An 18,247-nucleotide genomic window follows, 5' to 3' on the forward strand; every position below is an offset into this window, starting at 1 on the left:
TGGTGGGCAGGCTATGAGCCGATGTTTGATTCCATTTCGTCGATTAAAACGATGAGGGAGATTGAAACATTAATGCGTATACGAAAACTTGGAGATCGTTTGGGTGCTTCAGTGCTTTGCGGTCTCAGAGAGGATTCCAGGATACAGAGACAGTGTGTGCGAACTTTGTGGTGAGAAGGCTGTGGGACAGGGCGCAAGCCATTCTTTGACTCCTTTTCGCCAGTTAAAGCAATGAGGGAGACTGAAGCATTGAGGCGAGTTCCGAGGGTAAGCGCCAGCTGCCTGCATTTTAATGGCTCTGCTACGGAAAGGGAAAGGTCTGCTGCTGGGCCCGGAGAATGTTGCCCAGGTTTTCTGTGATTTGGATGTGGACTTGGACTATAAACTTTTTCTAGTCTAATAGTTTTTTTCATATTCTCTGTTCTTCACCTGATCTTTTTTTGTGTGGGAGGAGGGATTTGGGGGTTGATGTGCCTGTTCTGTTTTGTTCGTATTTTTTTGTGTGGGGAGGGGGGATTTGAGGGTTGATGTTCGTGCTGCCTTTCTTTTCTTCCTTGGTTTCATAGCTACCTGGAGAAGAAAAATTTCAAATTGTATACTTTGATAATAAATGAACTTTTGAACCTTTAGAACAGGAATGAGGAGGAATTTCTTTAGAAAGAGGGTGCTGAATCAGTGGAATTCATTGCTGTGAAGGCCAAGTCATTGGTTATGCAAAGTGGAGGTTGATAGGTTCTTGATTCATAAGGGCATCAAGTTACAGGGAAGTTGAGGAAAATTAAATCAGCCTTGATCAAATGACACAGCAGATTTGACGGACCAAATGGCCACATTCTGCTCCAATGCCTTATGGATTTATAGTCTAAATGCTGTCATATGATTGCCGGTTCCATTTTCAGTCGAGTAGAGCTGCGTCAACATTTTATTTGTTCTGTCTGCGACATTTGTATGAATGGTGGAATAATATTTGCAAAGTATTTAATTGCAATTAGGCACTTTTAGTTCAAAGAGTGGTGGGTAGATAAAATGGATCTTATTATGGGGTCAGATATCATAGCTTCAGTCAAAACAGGCATACTGTTCATTCACAGGAACTAGGACACAGCTGGTAAGACAGTTGTTCTTGTTCACCTATGAACTGAATGGATTTCAATGCTATTACAGATAGTACTATCACAAATTAGGATTTGTATGTAGTATAAGAGAGAAAAGCAATAGGTCTCTTCCACTATATTTTTTTGCCTCATTGCCATTTTCTTTGACTGACCCAAATCCCTTAATTCCCTGATTAACCAAATAGTTATTGCTCTTGGTCTTGAACGTGCACAGTTATTGACCCTCCAGGAATTTCAGAGTTTCACTATCCCTTCATCTCTGGTTGACTCTTCATTCTGTGACTGTGACTGTCTGGTGCTGGACACTCTGGCCAGAAAATGGTTGATTCTAATGCTGCTGCCTTATGGTGCCAGTGATCAGACTCAGATTCTGTGGTACTGACTGTGTGGAGTTTGCATGCTCTCCCTCAGACTACATGGGTTTCTTCCAACATCCCCAAAGTGTGCAGGTTTGCGGTTAACTGGACTCCATAAATTAACCTTAGTGTATTGCAGATATGGGTGGAAAAATGGCAGATAAATCAGGCTGAGCACCCGATGTACTCCAGGGCTGTGTGCTGAGCCCTCTACTGATGGATGACATTTATGCTAGATTCAGTTCAAGCTGAATCTTCAAGCTCTCTAATGACACAACAGTGGCTGACCTCATCAGCAACGATGACCAGATCCCATACAGAGAAGAGTTAGAGTGGCCGGTAGAGCAGTGCGGGTGAAACAACTCCTCAATGTGGACAAGACTAAAGAGATGATTGTGGACTTTAGGAAGGTGCAGGCTGACCAGTCCTCACTGCACATCCATGGCTTTTCCACAGAGAGAGTTAGGAACACCATGTCTCTGGGAATACATATAATGGATGATCACACCTGGTCCCTCAACACCGCCTCTTTAGTCAAGAAAGCATAGCAGCAACTCCACTTTCTGTGGAGATTGATGTGATTGAGGCTTCCCCCACTACCCACAATTCTAACCAATTTTTACAGGAACACCATTGAGAGTGCCCTGACCAGGTGCATCACCACCTGGTATAGGAATTGCAAGGCATCTGACTACAAGACCCTACAAAGGATTGCAGGAGTCCTGAGAGGATAATCAAAGTCTGTCCTCCACCCATCTGAGATATTTATCAAGAGGGCTGTGTACACAGGGCCCCTAGTACTGTCACTGATCCTTCCCATCCATCCAACTATCTATTTGTCCCCTATCTTCAGGCAGGAGGTACTGCAGCATTAGGGCAAAGATTATTAGAATGGGAAACAGATTCTTTCCTCCAGGCTGTGTCCCTTCCACTGCCCAGGTCCCAACAGTGGTGTTATACTGTTTACTTTTTAACTTGTATCTTAAATGCACCTTATTTGTTAATTTATTTGTGGTAATATTAGTTCACGTGTTGTGTGTAAGTTATATGTGCTGTGTTGTGCACATTTGTCAGGAGGAACATTGTATTGTTTGGCGGTATGCATGTATATGGTCAAATGACACTAAACCTGAACTTAAAGATGATGTTGGATGAGTGCAAATGGGTGGTTGAAGAGTGATATGGACTTAGTGGACTGGAGAGCCTGTTCCCACGCTGGACTTCTCTATAGCTTTGTCACTCTATACTTCTGAAGGCTGGTATAGGAGGTGACGTAACCCAGTTTCAGGGCAATTTCAAATTGCATTCTAGGGTCATGGAGTAATGCAGCATGGAAACATGACCTTCCACCCTGATTTTATAGGAATCATTAAAAAAAAACACTAATACTGCAGTAAGAACAGATTTGGCTCTTTGTCCCCATGTCAGGGAAAAATAGTTATTTATTTCTTTTGCATATCGAGATACAGCGCATATTTGGCCGTTCTGGCCTTTTGAGCCGCGCAGGCCAACAATCCCCCAGTTTAATGCTAATCTAATCATGGGACAGTTTACAATGACTAATTCGCCTGCCAACTGATTCATCTTTGGACCATAAGACCATAAGACAAAGGAGCAGAAGTCGTCCATTTGGCCCATCGAGTCTGCTCTGCCATTTTATCATGAGCTGATCCATTCTCCCATTTAGTCCCACTCCCCCCCACCTTCTCACCATAACCTTTGATGCCCTGGCTACTCAGATACCTGAGTAGGACTGTGGGAGGAAGCTGGAGCCACCAGAATAAATCCACGTGGTCATCAAGAGAATGTACAAACTCGTTACAGGTAGCAGCAGGAATCGAGCGCCGGTCATTGGTACTGTAAAGTATTGTGCTAACCACGACACTACCATGTCACACTATTCAATCTAATCCCGGTTTCCAACACCACGTGCTGCCGGTCTTGGAGTCATAGAGTGTACAGCACAGAAATAGGAACTTCAGCCTATGTCTATGCCAACCAGTCTACTTATCTACGCAAACTCATTTAAAAGTATTAGGTTATTTGTCTTCCAATATACCTCATTGTTCTTTCAACACAATGAGGACATCCATGGCATCTTTTCAGGCAGTAACTTTCAAATACCTACCTGTTTCTGGATAAAAAATGAATGTTATCTCATTTTTATCCATCTATCCCTCTTAACCTTTCATTATGCTTCAGTTATATCATCACCATCATTACCTGCTGTGTCATATTGACAAGGGCGATCATGGTCTCATCCATGACCATGATTGCTCTTGGCAAATTTTTCTACAGAAGCGGTTTGCCATTGCCTTCTTCTGGCCAGTGTCTTTACAAGATGGGTGACCCCAGCCATTATCAACCTCTTCAGAGACTGTCTGCCTGGTGTCAGTGGTCACATAACTAGAATTTGTGATGTGCACCAGCTGCTCATAGGGCCATCCATCTCCTGCTCCTGTGGCTTCACGTGACCCTGATCAGAGGGCTAAGCAAGTTCTACACCTTGCCTAAAGGTGACCTGCGGGCTGGTGGGAGAAAGGAGACCCTTACCTCTCCTTTGGTAGAGACGTATCTCCACCTTGCTGTCATTTATATAGGCCATTAATAAGACCACATACTGTACATCTATATACTACTAAAACTCTCATTCTCTGTCTGTTTGTCTATTTGTGACCTCCAATTAGCGCAAGCGGTGCATTACAGTGGCACTTTTTTTGGCTAAATCGAATTAAAATGCGCTAACTTACAGAATGCAGGCAAGTTCAGGGTTATATATTCGTATAAAATTCTTCATTCGCAAAAATCAACAGGCTTTCTTTCACCTGAGAGCCGATCCGCCATCATGGAAATCGGGACGCGACAGCCCCACACGTGCACAGCCAGCCTCAGCAGCGACACCTACCGGAGCAAAAGGGCAGGGCAGCTCTATTTTGAGGGGTCACATTCTGCTGATCACCATCAGCATGTGCAGGATTGGGACAGATCTAACTGCCACCCATCAATAAGAGAGAATTAAATCTTATTGTAATGACATACTTCGAGACACCATAAAACACTTTGCTGCAGTCAAAGGACTGCAGTTACTATATCACATCCATTTAGGAGAGCATCAACCACATCATCAAGAATAATCAGCATCCTTTGGTGTTACTGCTTCGTATCTTCTATCCAGCACTAGGGTAAAAAAGTGGTCAGCCTAATTATGCTGTGTGGAAAGGGAAGAGGGACATTATGGTCAAGACATAATGCCAAACGTCATCGGGAAGTGGCAAGGAGAGGGAGGGAACAAGAATCAGTTGAGGCCAGGGCCGCAGGACTCCAGGATCAAAGAATCGGGACAAAAAACGATGAGAGAAGAAGAGACAGAGGAGGAGAGGCATGCATGTCTCCAGGATCAGAGACAAACAACAAACAGCGGAAGAGATGAAAAGATGGGGGATGAAAGGGCTGCACATCTCCAGAATGACAAAAACAGGCACAGAAGGAGGAGAGAGGAAGAGACAAAGGAGATGAGAAATGCACGTCTGCAGGATCAGGGACAAAGAACAAACAGCAGAAGATATGAAGAGATGGGGGATGAAAGGACTGCACATCTCTAGAATGAGAACGAGAGGCAGAAGGGTGGCAGACAAACCAGAAATGATGTCATCAAAAGTGTCCTTCGTTAAAAGAGGAGGAGCTATATTTTCTTTGCTAAGCGTCGTTCTTCTTTAATAAACTGAGGTTTACTACTTCAGTTTCCAAAGCAAAACGATACCAATACCATTCAGGAAAATTTAATGTTCATTCTGGTCACATCAGACTGCACTACCCTTCTCTCAAAGGGAGTCCCAACGGGTCACCCCGTTGTCCAATAGAACATAGAAATCTACAGCACATTAGATTAGATTAGATTAGATTCAACTCTATTGTCATTGTGCCGAGTACAGATACAAAGCCAATGAAGTGCAGTTAGCATCTAACCAGAAATGCAAAGAATTGTGTTATTTACAAATTAACTGTGAATAAAAAGTAAGTGCTACAGCACACAAATATAAAAGTACTGAGACAGTACAATATGGGTGCAATACTGCTTAGGGCTGTGATGTGAGGTTCAGCAGGGTCACAAGCCTCAGGGAAGAAGCTCTTCCTGTGCCTGCTGGTGCGGGAGCGGAGGCTCCTGTAGCACCTACCGGATGGGAGGAGAGTAAAAAGTCCATGGTTAGGGTGAGATGCATCTTTGATAATGCTTTTCACCCTACACAGGCAGTATTTTTACGGTAGATGTTCTCAATGGTGAGCAATTGGGTGCCGATAATCCATTGGGCAGTTTTCACCACATGCTGGAGTGCCTTGCGGTCCGATATGGAACAATTGCCATACCACACTGAGATGCAGTTGGTGAGTATGCTCTCAATGGTACAGCGGTAAAAGTCTGTCAGTATCCTGGGACAGAGGTGAGCTTTCTTGATGCTCCACAGGAAATAAAGGTGCTGTTGCACCTTCTTGATCAGGATGGAGGAGTTCAGGGACCAGGTGAGATCCTCGGAAGTGTGGACACCAAGGAATTTGATGCTTGATACACGCTCCACTGCAGTTCCGTTGATGTAGATGGGGATGTGAGTGTGACTCCTAGCATACCTGAAGTCCACAATGATCTCCTTGGTCCTTGATCACATTACAGGCCCTTCAGCCCACAATGTTGTGCTAACCATGTAACCTACTCTAGAAACTGTCTAGAAATTCCCTACCACATAGCTCTCTATTTTTCTAAACTCCATGTACCTTTCTAAGAGTCTCTTAAAAGACCCTGTTGTATCTGCCTCTACCACCATCGCTGTCAGTGCATTCCACACACCCACCACTCTCTGTGTGAAAAACTTACCTCTGATGTCCCCCTTGTACCTACTTCCAAGCACCTTAAAACTATGTCCCTTCATGTTAACCACTTCAGCCTTGGGAAAAGCCATCTGGCTATCCACACGATCAATGCCTCTCATAATCTTATATACCTCTATCAAGTCATCTCTCAACCTCTGTCGTTCCAAGGAGAAAAGGTCAAGTTGACACAACCAATTCTCATAAGGCATGCACTCCAATCCAGGCAACATCTTTGTAAATCTCCTCTGCATTCTCTCTATAGTATCCATATCCTTCCTCTAGTGAGGTGAACACAGTACTCCAAGTGGGGTCTGACCAGGGTCTTATATAGCTGCAACATTACCTCATGGCTCTTGAACTCAATCCCACGGTTGAAGAAGACCCACACACCAAATGCCTTCTGAATAACACTGTCAACCTGTCCAGCAGCTTTGAGTGTCCTATGGGCATGGATCCCAAGATCTCACTGATCCTCCACACTACCAAGAGTCTTACCATTAATACTATATTGTGTCTTCAAATTTTACCTACTGTAATGAACCACTTCACACTTCTGATTAAAACTCCATCTGCCATTTCTCAGCCCAATTCTGCATCCTTTCGATGTCCCGTTGTAAAGTCTGACAAACTTCCAGACTATGCACAACACCCCCAAATTTTGTGTTATCAGCAAACTTACTAACCCACCCTTCTACTTCCTCATCCAGGTCATTTATAAAAATCACAAAGAGGAGGGGTTCCAGATCAAATCCTTGTGGAACACCACTGTTCACGGTCCTCCATGCAGAACACAAACCATCTACAACCACCCTTTGCCTTCTGTAGGCAAGCTATTTCTGGATCCACAGAGCAAGGTGTCCTTGGATCCCATGCCTCCTTACTGTATGCCATGCCATCTACTGTATGCAGATCTAGTGCCTTCATTTAAAGAAGGATTTAAATGAATCAGCTGTAATTCAGAGAAGGTTACCAGACTAGTCAATGGAATGAGTGGGATTTTTTTTTATAAGGAAAGGTTGGTCAACGTAGGTTGTATCAATTAGTATCTGAATGAGAGGTGATTTGATTAAGGGGTCTTGACAGTACCAATGTAGAGAGAATGTTTCTTGTTGTGCGGAAATCTTTGGCTTGGTATTTGTTTATTATTGTCACATGTACTGTATCAAGATACACTGAAAGATACAGTTTTGCATATTGTTTATACAGACCAGATCATTACACAGTGCATAGAGGCAGATCAAGGTAAAACAATAACAATGTAGAATAATGTGTAAAAGTTACAGGAAAAAATATTGTGCAGGTAAGCAATAAAGTGCAAGATCAGAACAAGGTAGATTGTGAGGTCAAGCATCCATTTTGTTGCACAACAGATTCGTTCAGGAGTCTGATAACGGTGGGATGGAAGCTGTCCTTGAGCCTGGTGATACATGCTAAATCTAGAATGAGGGGTTGCCTTTTAAAAAGAATTTCCAGCAGAGAGCAGATACCACATTTTTTCTCAGAGGTCTGTGAATCTTTGAAAGTCTCTTCCTCAAAGGGCAGTGGAAACAGAGAAAACAGTAACTCAATAAGTAAGGAGTGAAAAGTTGCTGTGCGTGAACAGTATAGGAAAGCAGAGTTGTGATTATAATGAAATTCATAAACCCTTGAATGTCAGACCAGACCTCGGGGCTGAGAAATCTGCTCCCACTTCATATGTTTGTGTTTCAAGCATTTTGTATTTTGTTTCAGATGTACAGCATCTGCAGTTGTTTTTAACTTATTTATTTTAGTATTTTGGTCCAGATCTCAGGACTGTGAGTCTCATTGCTAAACTATCATGCAATATTTCTGAGTGTAAGGGCTTTGCAATAATGGAGATAATATGATGTGTAACTCCAGCTGGACTTGGCTTGGCTCCCTGATTCATATCTGATTTCACAGATTCAGTGGGTATCTGTCTGCCACCACTTTAGTATTACTGCTACAACAAAATAGAAGGCAATAGAATAGACTTTAGGTATTATAATCTGGAGCAAAATATAAACTGCCGCAACAGCAGAGTTCATGGAAGCAGAGGGATAATCAACTCAGGTTGAGCCAGGACCTTGATGCAGAATGTTGATTATTTTTGCCTGCATAGATGCTGCCTGAACCACTGAGTTCCTCCAGTAACACACATCAAAGTTGCTGGTGAACGCAGCAGGCCAAGCAGCATCTATAGGAAGAGGCGCAGTTGACGTTTCAGGCCGAGACCCTTCGTCAGGAGTTCTTTTTTTGCTGTAAAACTAAAGGGCATAGGTTTAAGATGATAGGAAAGGTTTAAAGGAGGCTTGAGTGTCAACTTTTTCACTCAGGGTGGCAAGTGAGTGGAAGGTGCTGCCAGAGGAAATGTTAGAGGTGGGTACAATGACAGCTTAAAAAACATTTGGACAGGAACATGAACAGGAAAAATAAGACCATAAGATGTAGCAGCAGAATTAGGCCACTCGGCTCATTGAGTCAACTCCCTCTACCTTATCTTCATCAATTTTCCTAGTAACTTCCTCAAAAAACTCTATAAGCTTGGTTAGACATGACCTACCATGCACAAAGCCATGCTGACTATCCCTAATCTGTCCACGTCTATCCCAATGCTCATATATCCAGTCCCTTAGAATACTTTCTAATAATTTTCCCACTACTGATGTCAGGCTCACTGGCCTGCAATTTCCTGGTTTATTTGCAGAGCCTTTCTTAAATAGTGGAACACCATTGGCTATTCTCCAATCCTCTTGTACCTCACCTCTTGCTAAGGATGATTTAAATATCTCTGCTAGAGCCCCAGCAATTTCTGCTCTTGATTCCAACAGGGACTGAGGGAACACCTTGTCAGGACCTAGAGATTTATCCATCCTAATTTGCCATAAGACAGCAAACACCTCCTCTTCTGTAATCTGTATAGGGTCCATGAAGTTGATGTCGCTTTGAATCACTTCTATAGACTCTGTGTCTGTCTCCTGAGTAAATACAGATGCAAAAAAATATTTAAGATCTCCCCAATCTGTTTTTGCTCCACGCGTGGATTACCATTCTATAATCATTCTGAGAGGTCGTTCGTTGGTGAGGCTACGCAAGGTTTAAAAAGAGCTCAGGAACTTTCAGAACTTTTCAACAGGGTGAATTCATTGAGATATTTCAGGCACTTGGCAGGGCCCAGTAAAAAGAAGCGAGATGAAATGTTTCAAAAGGCCCTGAGCTCTTTGTAAACCTTGTGCAGCCTCACCATCGAATGACCTCTCACGATGATTATAGCCGCTGATTTAGAGGCTATGATCCAAAAGCAGGCAAATGGGATCATCTTGGATAGACATCTTGATTGGTATAGTTGCAATGGACTGAAGTGCCTGTTTCCGAGCTGAAGTCTATGAATCTATGAATCTACAGTTTCCTGCACAGACAACCACATGCTTCTACATTTTTAACTGATATGATAAACCTTCATCTTCACACTAATGATTTAAATTGGCCTACATATGCAATCCCTGTGAATGTCGCAATTTTGAACAAAGTTTGAACAAATTTTGGTTAGATTGGAAAAAGAAAGAAATTATTAGATTATTCTTTCATTTCAAAGGGGAGCCATTTACACAGGAGGAGATGGAAGAGATGCTGTCAGCTGCTGTGGATCCAGATAAAAATGTTATCCTATACAAAGATTTTGCAGCAATGATGACAGTGGAAGAATACTGAAACATGTTTGCACTTCTCAACTATTGGCAAATTAGACTGGAAAGTGTTTTCACCACTCCCGAAAGTGCAAGATTTCATATAAATGTATCTGATTGATTTATCTTCAGCTTTACACAAAATAAAGCCAATCATGAAACCTAAAATATATACCTTTGAATGTCATTTTTATTTGACATATCTTGTATTCATTTATAATTCCAGTATCACCACACTTCACTGCTGCATACTTGACTATGTCTCCATCAATGTTGTGCCTTGCTACTTGTAGATGTAATGAACCTGAACATCACTTCCTACCCCAGTTACAGAGGCATTGTCATGGAATATGACAGCACAGAAACAGGCTATTTGGCCCATCTAGTCTATGCCAATCTGATCCTTACCTCATCCCCTCGACCTGCACCTGGACCATATCCCTCCAACCACCTCCCATCAAAGTACCCTTCCAAATTTCACTTAAATGTTACAATTGACCCTGCATTTCCCACTTCCATCAGCAGCTCATTTCACATCAGCACCTCCATCTGAGTGAAGAAATTTCTTCTCAGATTCCCCTTAAATATTTCACCTTTCACCCTAAAACTATGATCTCTAGTTCTAGTCTCACCCAAACTGAGGGGCAAAAACTTGCATGCATTCATCCTATACTCCTCAAAGTTTTGTATAACAATATAAAACAAAGCTGTCCACCACTCCCTGGTTGATAGCTACTGCCCTCAAATATCAAGTCAAACTGATCTAGCACAATCTGACCGAACTGGAAATTTTCAGCAGAATATACAAACAACCAACCCAAACCCAACACATGAGATCAAGCTCAGCCAGCTAATCAATGTCCAAGCCCAGGATTTTGGGAGGTCATTTCCCTGCTGTCATTTCAATATTATTCTTGGTACTGTGGCTTTGATTCACAACTGAGTGCAATGGGTTTGTCAAGTTAATTCTGTATTGATGTTGCCATTGTCATTACTGACACATCAGCATTCATAGCAGGGCTGGAATAGAACACAGACCTAAGGTAGGTATAAGAGAGGCACTCTGGCTATATCTCTTAGTTACGTACCCACATCTCCAGACTCCGCAGTTCCAATGTTTGTTTGACTGGCTGAGCTGTGACGTGTGTCACCCACAGGCAACTCATCAGTTGTGACATGGACTTCCTCAGTTTACAGTTTCCTCCCACATTCCAAAAATGTGTGAGTCAGTAGGTTAATTGGTCACATGGGAGTAATTAGGTGGCACAGGCTTTTTGGGCCCGAAGGGCCCGTGACAAAAAGAATGGAGTGTCTGTTTTGCACATCTTATGGTGGGCATGCAAAAGGTCCTTCCAACATAGCCAGCTAAGTATAACTATGATTTTGATGCTTTAAAAGACGTTTGGACAGATACATATTTATTTTTAATTTTACGGTATTTTGGAGATACAGCACAGCCCCTTCTGGCCATTCAAGCCATGCTGGCCCAGCAACCCCCAACAAACCAGATTAACCCTAACCTAATCACGGGGCAATTTACAATGACTAATTAACCTACCTGGTACGGCTTTGGGATGTGGGAGGAAACCGGAGCACTCAGGAATAACACACACATTCCATGGGGCAGAGGTACAGGATGGAAAAGGTTTAGAGGAATGTGGGCCAAACACTGGCCTAGGTAGACATCTTGGCTGACAAGGAGGAATTGAACTGAAGGGTCTCTTTCCAACAGCATGACTCCCAGTAATAACAATCAGAATCAGGTTTATTATCAGAGTCCTATACGATATGACATTGTTGTTTTACAGGAGCAGTACAGAGCAGAGACAAAAAAATTACTGTGAATTACAAAATAATTAAATGGTGGGAAAAAAGGAATAATAAGGTGGTGTTCATGGCTTCACAAACCATTCAGAAATCTGATGGTGGAGGGGAAGAAGCTATTTATGAATCATTAAGTGTGGGTCTTTAGACTTCAGTACCTGCTTCCTGTTTTGCAGATCTTATGGTGGACATACGACAATATCCTTCCAACATAGTCAGCTAAATGTAATTAGGATTGTTGAGTAATAAAAAGAATGCATGCCTCGAATAGTGAGGATCCTTAATCATAGATGTCACCTTCCTGAGGCACCACTTCTAGAAGATGTCCTGAGTGGAAGGAATGTAGGAATGAGTGGAAGGACTGATGTTTTTGGGAGGGAAGGATTCCCTACTGCTTGGCAGACCATGAGGTTAGTACCAGGTTTGGGGTCTTAATCTTCAAGAATTCTTAACTAATTCTTGTCACATTTACTTCTCATGTGGTGCAATTATCCAATTACATTGAATGTGAAGTACCTGTAAATGTCTTCCATTGCTGGTTGGGGTTGAATATGGAGGAATAAGTTTATTCCACAACAGTCAATAAACCAGCATAGCAGCACACTAAATTAGCTCCTGAATTTAAAAAAACTGCAACTAGAAGTTATGATTGGGATCTTCTCATTTAAAAAGTAATATCCTATACGACTTACATTGTTTGGCAATGTTTTCTAACAGAGGCATTAGATTAGATTATGAAGACACTCAGTCCTCGTTTATTGTCATTTAGAAATGCATGCATTAAAAAATGATACAATGTTCCTCCAGAATGATATCACAAGAAAACACAGGACAAACCAAGACTAAAACTGACAAAACCACATAATTATAACATATAGTTACAACAGTGCAAAGCAATACCATAATTTGATAAAGAGCAGACCATGCGCACGGTAAAAAAAAGTCTCAAAGTCCTGATAGCCTCATCATCTCACGCAGGCAGCAAAAGGGAGGAACTCTCCCTGCCATGAACCTCCAAGTGCCGCCAACTTGCCAATGCAGCACCATTGGAAGCACCCGACCGCAGCGGACTCTGAGTCCGTCCGAAAACTTCGACCCTCCGACCAGCCCCTCCGACGCAGCCTCTCTGAGCACCATCCTCTGCCGAGCGCTTCGACCCAGCCCCAGCCGCCGAGCAGCAAGCGAAGCCAAGGACTCGGTGCCTTCTCCCCCGGAGATTCTGGACCACACAGTAGCAGCAGCAGCGAAGTAGGCATTTCAGAAGTTTCACTAGATGTTCCTCCGTGCTCTCACGTCCGTCTCCATCAAATCAGGATTGTGCACAGCACCCTACTTGACAAATAACAGACATCACCAATGGAGTGGTCGCTGCGAGCTGCGTCGCGCCGTGATCTTCCCTTCTTTTGAGAAAGGAGCTGGCCAAAGCTGATTGAAAGGGGACATTAGCAAGGATGACAGTAGAACAGTAATGGCTGGAGTTTCTGGGGCAATTTGGAAGGGACATGATCGATAACTCACCAAGATGAAGAAGTATTCCAAAGGGAGGAAGAGGCAACTGTGGTTGACAAGGGAAGTCAAAGACAGCATAGAAGCAAAAGAGAGGGCACATAATATAGCAAAAATTAGTAGGAAGTTAGAGGATCAGTGGAATGGGAAGCTTTTAAAAACCATCAGAGGGAAACTAAAATAAAGCCATAAGGAGAGAAAAGGTGAAATACTGTATGGGAGAAGCTAGCCAATAATATAAAAGAGGATACTAATTTTTTTTTTCAAATATATAAGGACTAAAAGAGAGGTGCGAGTGGATATCAGACTGCTAGAAAATGGCCTGGAGAGGTAGTAATGTGAGACAAAGAAAGCAGAGATTGATAAGTTTTTTGATTAGTCAGGGTGTAAAAAGTTACAGGGAGAAGGCAGGAGAATGGGATGGAGACAGATAGTAAATCAGCCATGACGGAATGGCAGAGCAGACTCGGTGGGTTGAATGGCATAATTCTGCTCCTCTGTATTATGATCTTATTTGAAAGGTTTTGATGTCTTTCTTGTAGAGACTAACAATAAAAAAGTAAGGTGAAGGAAAGAGGTGTTCTTGAACCTGATGGTGTAGGACTTCAGGCTTCTGTACCTCCTTCCTGAATATTGCTCAGATGGTGATGATCTATCATGATAGATATTTCCTTCTTGTGGCAGTGTCTTACCTTATCTTAGCTGTTTGGCTATAACTATCCCCAGATGAATTTTATTCTTTTATCTCTCCTTTATTCTTGTAGAGTAGGATTCGATAGAATTGCTTCTAGTGTTTGAAGGAATGTTACAAAGAATGTGCAAAACTGAAGCAACTGTGGGCCATACAGCCCTCTCTTCCTGCTCAGAAAATCAATTGGAATGTGTTTATTATTGACATATGTACCAAGGTGGAGGTAAAAGTGAACTGAGTCATAACTTTCAAAAAATAATTGGATATTACTTGTATAGAAAAGAAATTGCATGAGACTGTGGAAGGAATGGAAGAGTGGATTGAATTGGGAATGAATATAAACACATGCATACGTACACAAGAGTATGTGGAGAAGTGCAGGAATAGGTCACCCACCTCCATGGACCTGTTCTGACATCTAATGATGTCATACTGATCTGGTCATTGCCGTCAACTCTGCAATCCTGTTCACTCATATTAGGTCTTTCTTGCTTATCAAGAGTCTATTTATCTCTGCCTTAAAATATTCAAGAACTCTGCTTCCACTGCCCTTGGAGTTCAGAAGATTCAATCTGGACTGAGGATTGTGCGGTGGAGGGGGGGGGGGGTGCGCGGTGCAGCTCACAAGTGTCACCATGGTTCCGGTGAAAACTCACAAACCACAGCCGGTACGTCTTTTAAATGTGGGAGGAAACTGGAGCACCCGGAGGAAACCCATGCCGTCACAGGGAGAAGGTACAAACTCCTGACAGGGAGCTGCAGGAATCAAACTCCAATCATAAGACTGGCACTACGGTAGTATTATGCTAACTGCTGCACTTCTGTGATGAAGTCCTCAAACTACAGCCCTCACCCTGCTGGTGCTGCTTGACCTGCCAAAGCAGAGAAACATAGAAAACCTACAGCACAATACAGGCCCTTCGGCCCACAAAACTGTGTCGAACATGTCTTTACCTTAGAACTACCTAGGCTTAGCCATAGCCCTCTATTTTTCTAAGCTCCATGTACCTGTCCAAAAGTCTCTTAAAAGACCCTATCGTATCCGCCTCCACCACCGTTGCCGGCAGCCCATTCCATGCCCTCACCACTCTCTGCGTAAAAAACTTACCCCTGACATCTCCTCTGTACCTACTTCCAAGCACCTCAAAACTATGCCCTCTCATTCTATCCATTTCAGCCCTGGGAAAAAGCCTCTGACTATCTACACGATCAATCTCTCTCATTATCTTGTACACTTCTATCAGGTACCCTCTCATCCTCCGTCGCTCCAAGGAGAAAAGGCCGAGTTCACTCAACCTATTCTCATAAGGCATGCTCCCCAATCCAGGCAACATCCTTGTAAATCTCCTCTGCTCCCTTCCTATGGTTTCCATGTCCTTCCTGTAATGAGGCGACCAGAACTGAGCACAGTACTCCAAGTGGGGTCTGACCAGGGTCCTATATAGCTGCAACATTACCTCTCGGTTGACTCTTTATTCCTTTCCATAGATGCTGTCTGACTTATGCATTTTATGTCAACTTGTACATCTACAGAATACTTTTCTAATTATCTGTTGATATTATTGTGTTAATATTATTTTATCAGAATCAGAATCAGGTTTATTATCACCGGCATGTGTCGTGAAATTTGTTAACTTAGCAGCAGCAGTTCAAAGCAATACATAAAATAGAAGAATAGAAAAAAAATATAATAATAAATAAGTAAATCAATTACAGTATCTATGCGCTGTATGTAATATTTATTGACATACAGCATGGAGTAGGCCCTTCTGGGCCTTCGAGCCATGCCGTCCAGCAATCCCCAAATTTAATCTTGTCCTAATCACAGGACAAGTTACAATGACCAATTAACCCACAAACCAATACATCCTTAACGTGGGAGGAAACCGGAGCACCTAGAAGAAATCCATGTGGCACAGGGAGAACACACAACCTCCTGATAGGCAGCAGTGGGAATTGAACCTAGGTCGCCTGTACTGTAAAGCATTGTGCTAACCACTTAGCTACTGTGCTGCTGCCCCATATATGTATAAATTTTCCAACTTGGTCCTGGAGAAATGTTGTTTCATTTAGCTGTAGACCTGTGTACGGTTGAATGACAATAAACTTGAACTTGAACTTGAACCTGCTGTTCCTCCAGAAGTGCTCCTGCTGCCATAAGGAAGGAGCTAGAGGAACTTTAGGACTCACACCACCAGATTCGGGAACAGTTATCACCCCTCAGCCATCAGGCTCTCGAATCGAAGGGGATAACTTCGCTCAACTTCTCTTGTCCCATCATTGAAATGATCCCCCAACAAATGGACTCACTTTCAAGGACTCTTCATCTCATGTTCTTGATATTTATTGCTTATTTATTTATTGATTGATTGATTATTCCTTTGTTTGCTACTTGCACAGTTTGTTGTCTTCTGCATTCTGGTTGAAAGCCCAAGTTGGGCAATCTTTTATTGATTCTGTTCTTGATATAATTCTATAGGTTTATTGGGTATGCCCACAAGAAACTGAATCTCCGGGTTGTATATGATTACCTGTAAGTACTTTGCTGATAAATTAACTTTGAACTTTGAATTTTGTGTGTGGTATGCTGAACTTCCAGCCTTTGCAAATTCTCTTGTGCTTCTGATGAAAATTTGCAGTTTTTCATTTTTGAAGCACTTTGTTACAAAATGGGGAGCAGATTGTTTGAAGGGAATTGCTTTTGATCAGGGTTTAGTCGAGACAAAACTATGTTGACAAAAAGGGCTGCGAGCTTAATATGTCAATGGATGCAGCTGTTCATGAAATGAAAATATAAATTCTGTTTAGTGGCAGGGCTGGAAAAAGTGGGCTATTAGGTGATGAAGGCTCCAGTTACAAGCCTTCTCTCTGTTGACTAATGATGTCTGAGTGCTGTTAACATTTTGTTTTCTTGACTAATTGAGAAGTAATGGCTTTACTGCAATGATATCCTATGGGATAAATCATTGCTCTTCCAATTAGTTTTGTTCTCATTTCTGTGGGGAGTGTTCAGACTCCATGAGAACATATGGCTCATATATCCTGTTTTGAATACTTTTATCCCAAAAGGTGCACTTTGACTTCATGGTGCTTGGGACAACTGGGGAGCTTCACCCAACTACTCTGGAGGGATTTTCAAGCTTCAGCAATAGGTATCTTTATAACATCTCCTTCTTGTAATGCTATTGGCTTGTAATTTGCATTGAGAATTAGTAATGAGGCTGTCTGTTATAATGGAGAAGTTCTGGCAGAAACCTGTGCAGTATCCACGTATATAAAACTCAAGAATTTGCTCATAGAAATTCAGCCTTCCTTGGTATAGGATTTCATAGATACACTCTTCTCTGGGTGAAGAAACAGAAATCATGAACAGTTGTAATAAAGGTGGCAGGGTAGGGTTGTGGTTAGCATGATGTCATTACAGTGCCAGCTACCCGCTTCAATTCCGCCATTGTCAGTAAGGAGTTTCTCTCCATGACCGTGTGGGATTCCCCTGCATGCTCCGGTTTCCTCCCACATTCCAAGGATGCATGGGTTGGTAGATTAATTGGTCATATGTGTGTAACTGGGTGGCACAGAAGGACTGTTACTGTGCAGTATCCCTCCATAAAATAAAATAAATATTTTATGAAGTTATAACGAGGTCAGGAGTTGCCCTGAAAAGCTCACCGTGACATTATGAATTTGGATCATGGGCAGAAATATATACAGTAGTCTTATAAATTAACTCACCCAGTCCCAACTCACTCAATGGGCAGTTTCTACCATGCAAAGTTGCAGTGGAGGTTTAGCAGTGCAGATTTTAATCCAGAAAAATGGCAGGAAAATGGCACGAGTTCCAATAATGAGACTGTATCTCTTGAACATAAGCTGGGCAAGAGCCAGCAATGATAGGAAACTGCCTCATTGCCATAGTAACTGCTCAGCTCAAGCCCAATCAGTTTAGGACTGCAAAATCCTTTAATTGATGCCAGCAAAGTTACATAGCCTGTATATCCAAGGACTAGACAGAGCACAGAGAGACAGAATAGTGGCAGTTAAGAAAAGCCCCAATGGAAAGGAAGCAATTATAGTATTAAACCACAGCAAGCAAGTTTACACAACAATGACCATTGCAAGGAAGTCATTTCAGGAACCCTAAATACTTCTGTAGTGATAACGAAAGTTAAAAACTCTACTCAAAAACAGTTACTTTTCCCAAGTATT

General features: G+C 42.4%; 1 protein-coding gene across 2 annotated transcripts in view; it reads left to right on the forward strand.

Annotated features, from left to right (window-relative positions):
• efcab2 (EF-hand calcium binding domain 2) overlaps nt 1–10,106 on the forward strand; it is a 67,059-nt gene extending 56,953 nt beyond the window's left edge. For both annotated transcript variants that reach the window (XM_063054978.1, XM_063054979.1), the window contains exon 7: nt 9,930–10,106. In XM_063054978.1, the coding sequence (XP_062911048.1) occupies nt 9,930–10,045 (116 nt within the window). In that variant the 3' untranslated portion in view covers nt 10,046–10,106. The remainder of the gene's footprint in view (nt 1–9,929) is intronic.
• Nucleotides 10,107–18,247: the final 8,141 nt, after the last annotated feature.

The sequence above is a fragment of the Mobula hypostoma genome, chromosome 8 (genome assembly GCF_963921235.1).
Source record: "Mobula hypostoma chromosome 8, sMobHyp1.1, whole genome shotgun sequence".
In the NCBI taxonomy this organism is placed as follows: domain Eukaryota; kingdom Metazoa; phylum Chordata; class Chondrichthyes; order Myliobatiformes; family Myliobatidae; genus Mobula; species Mobula hypostoma.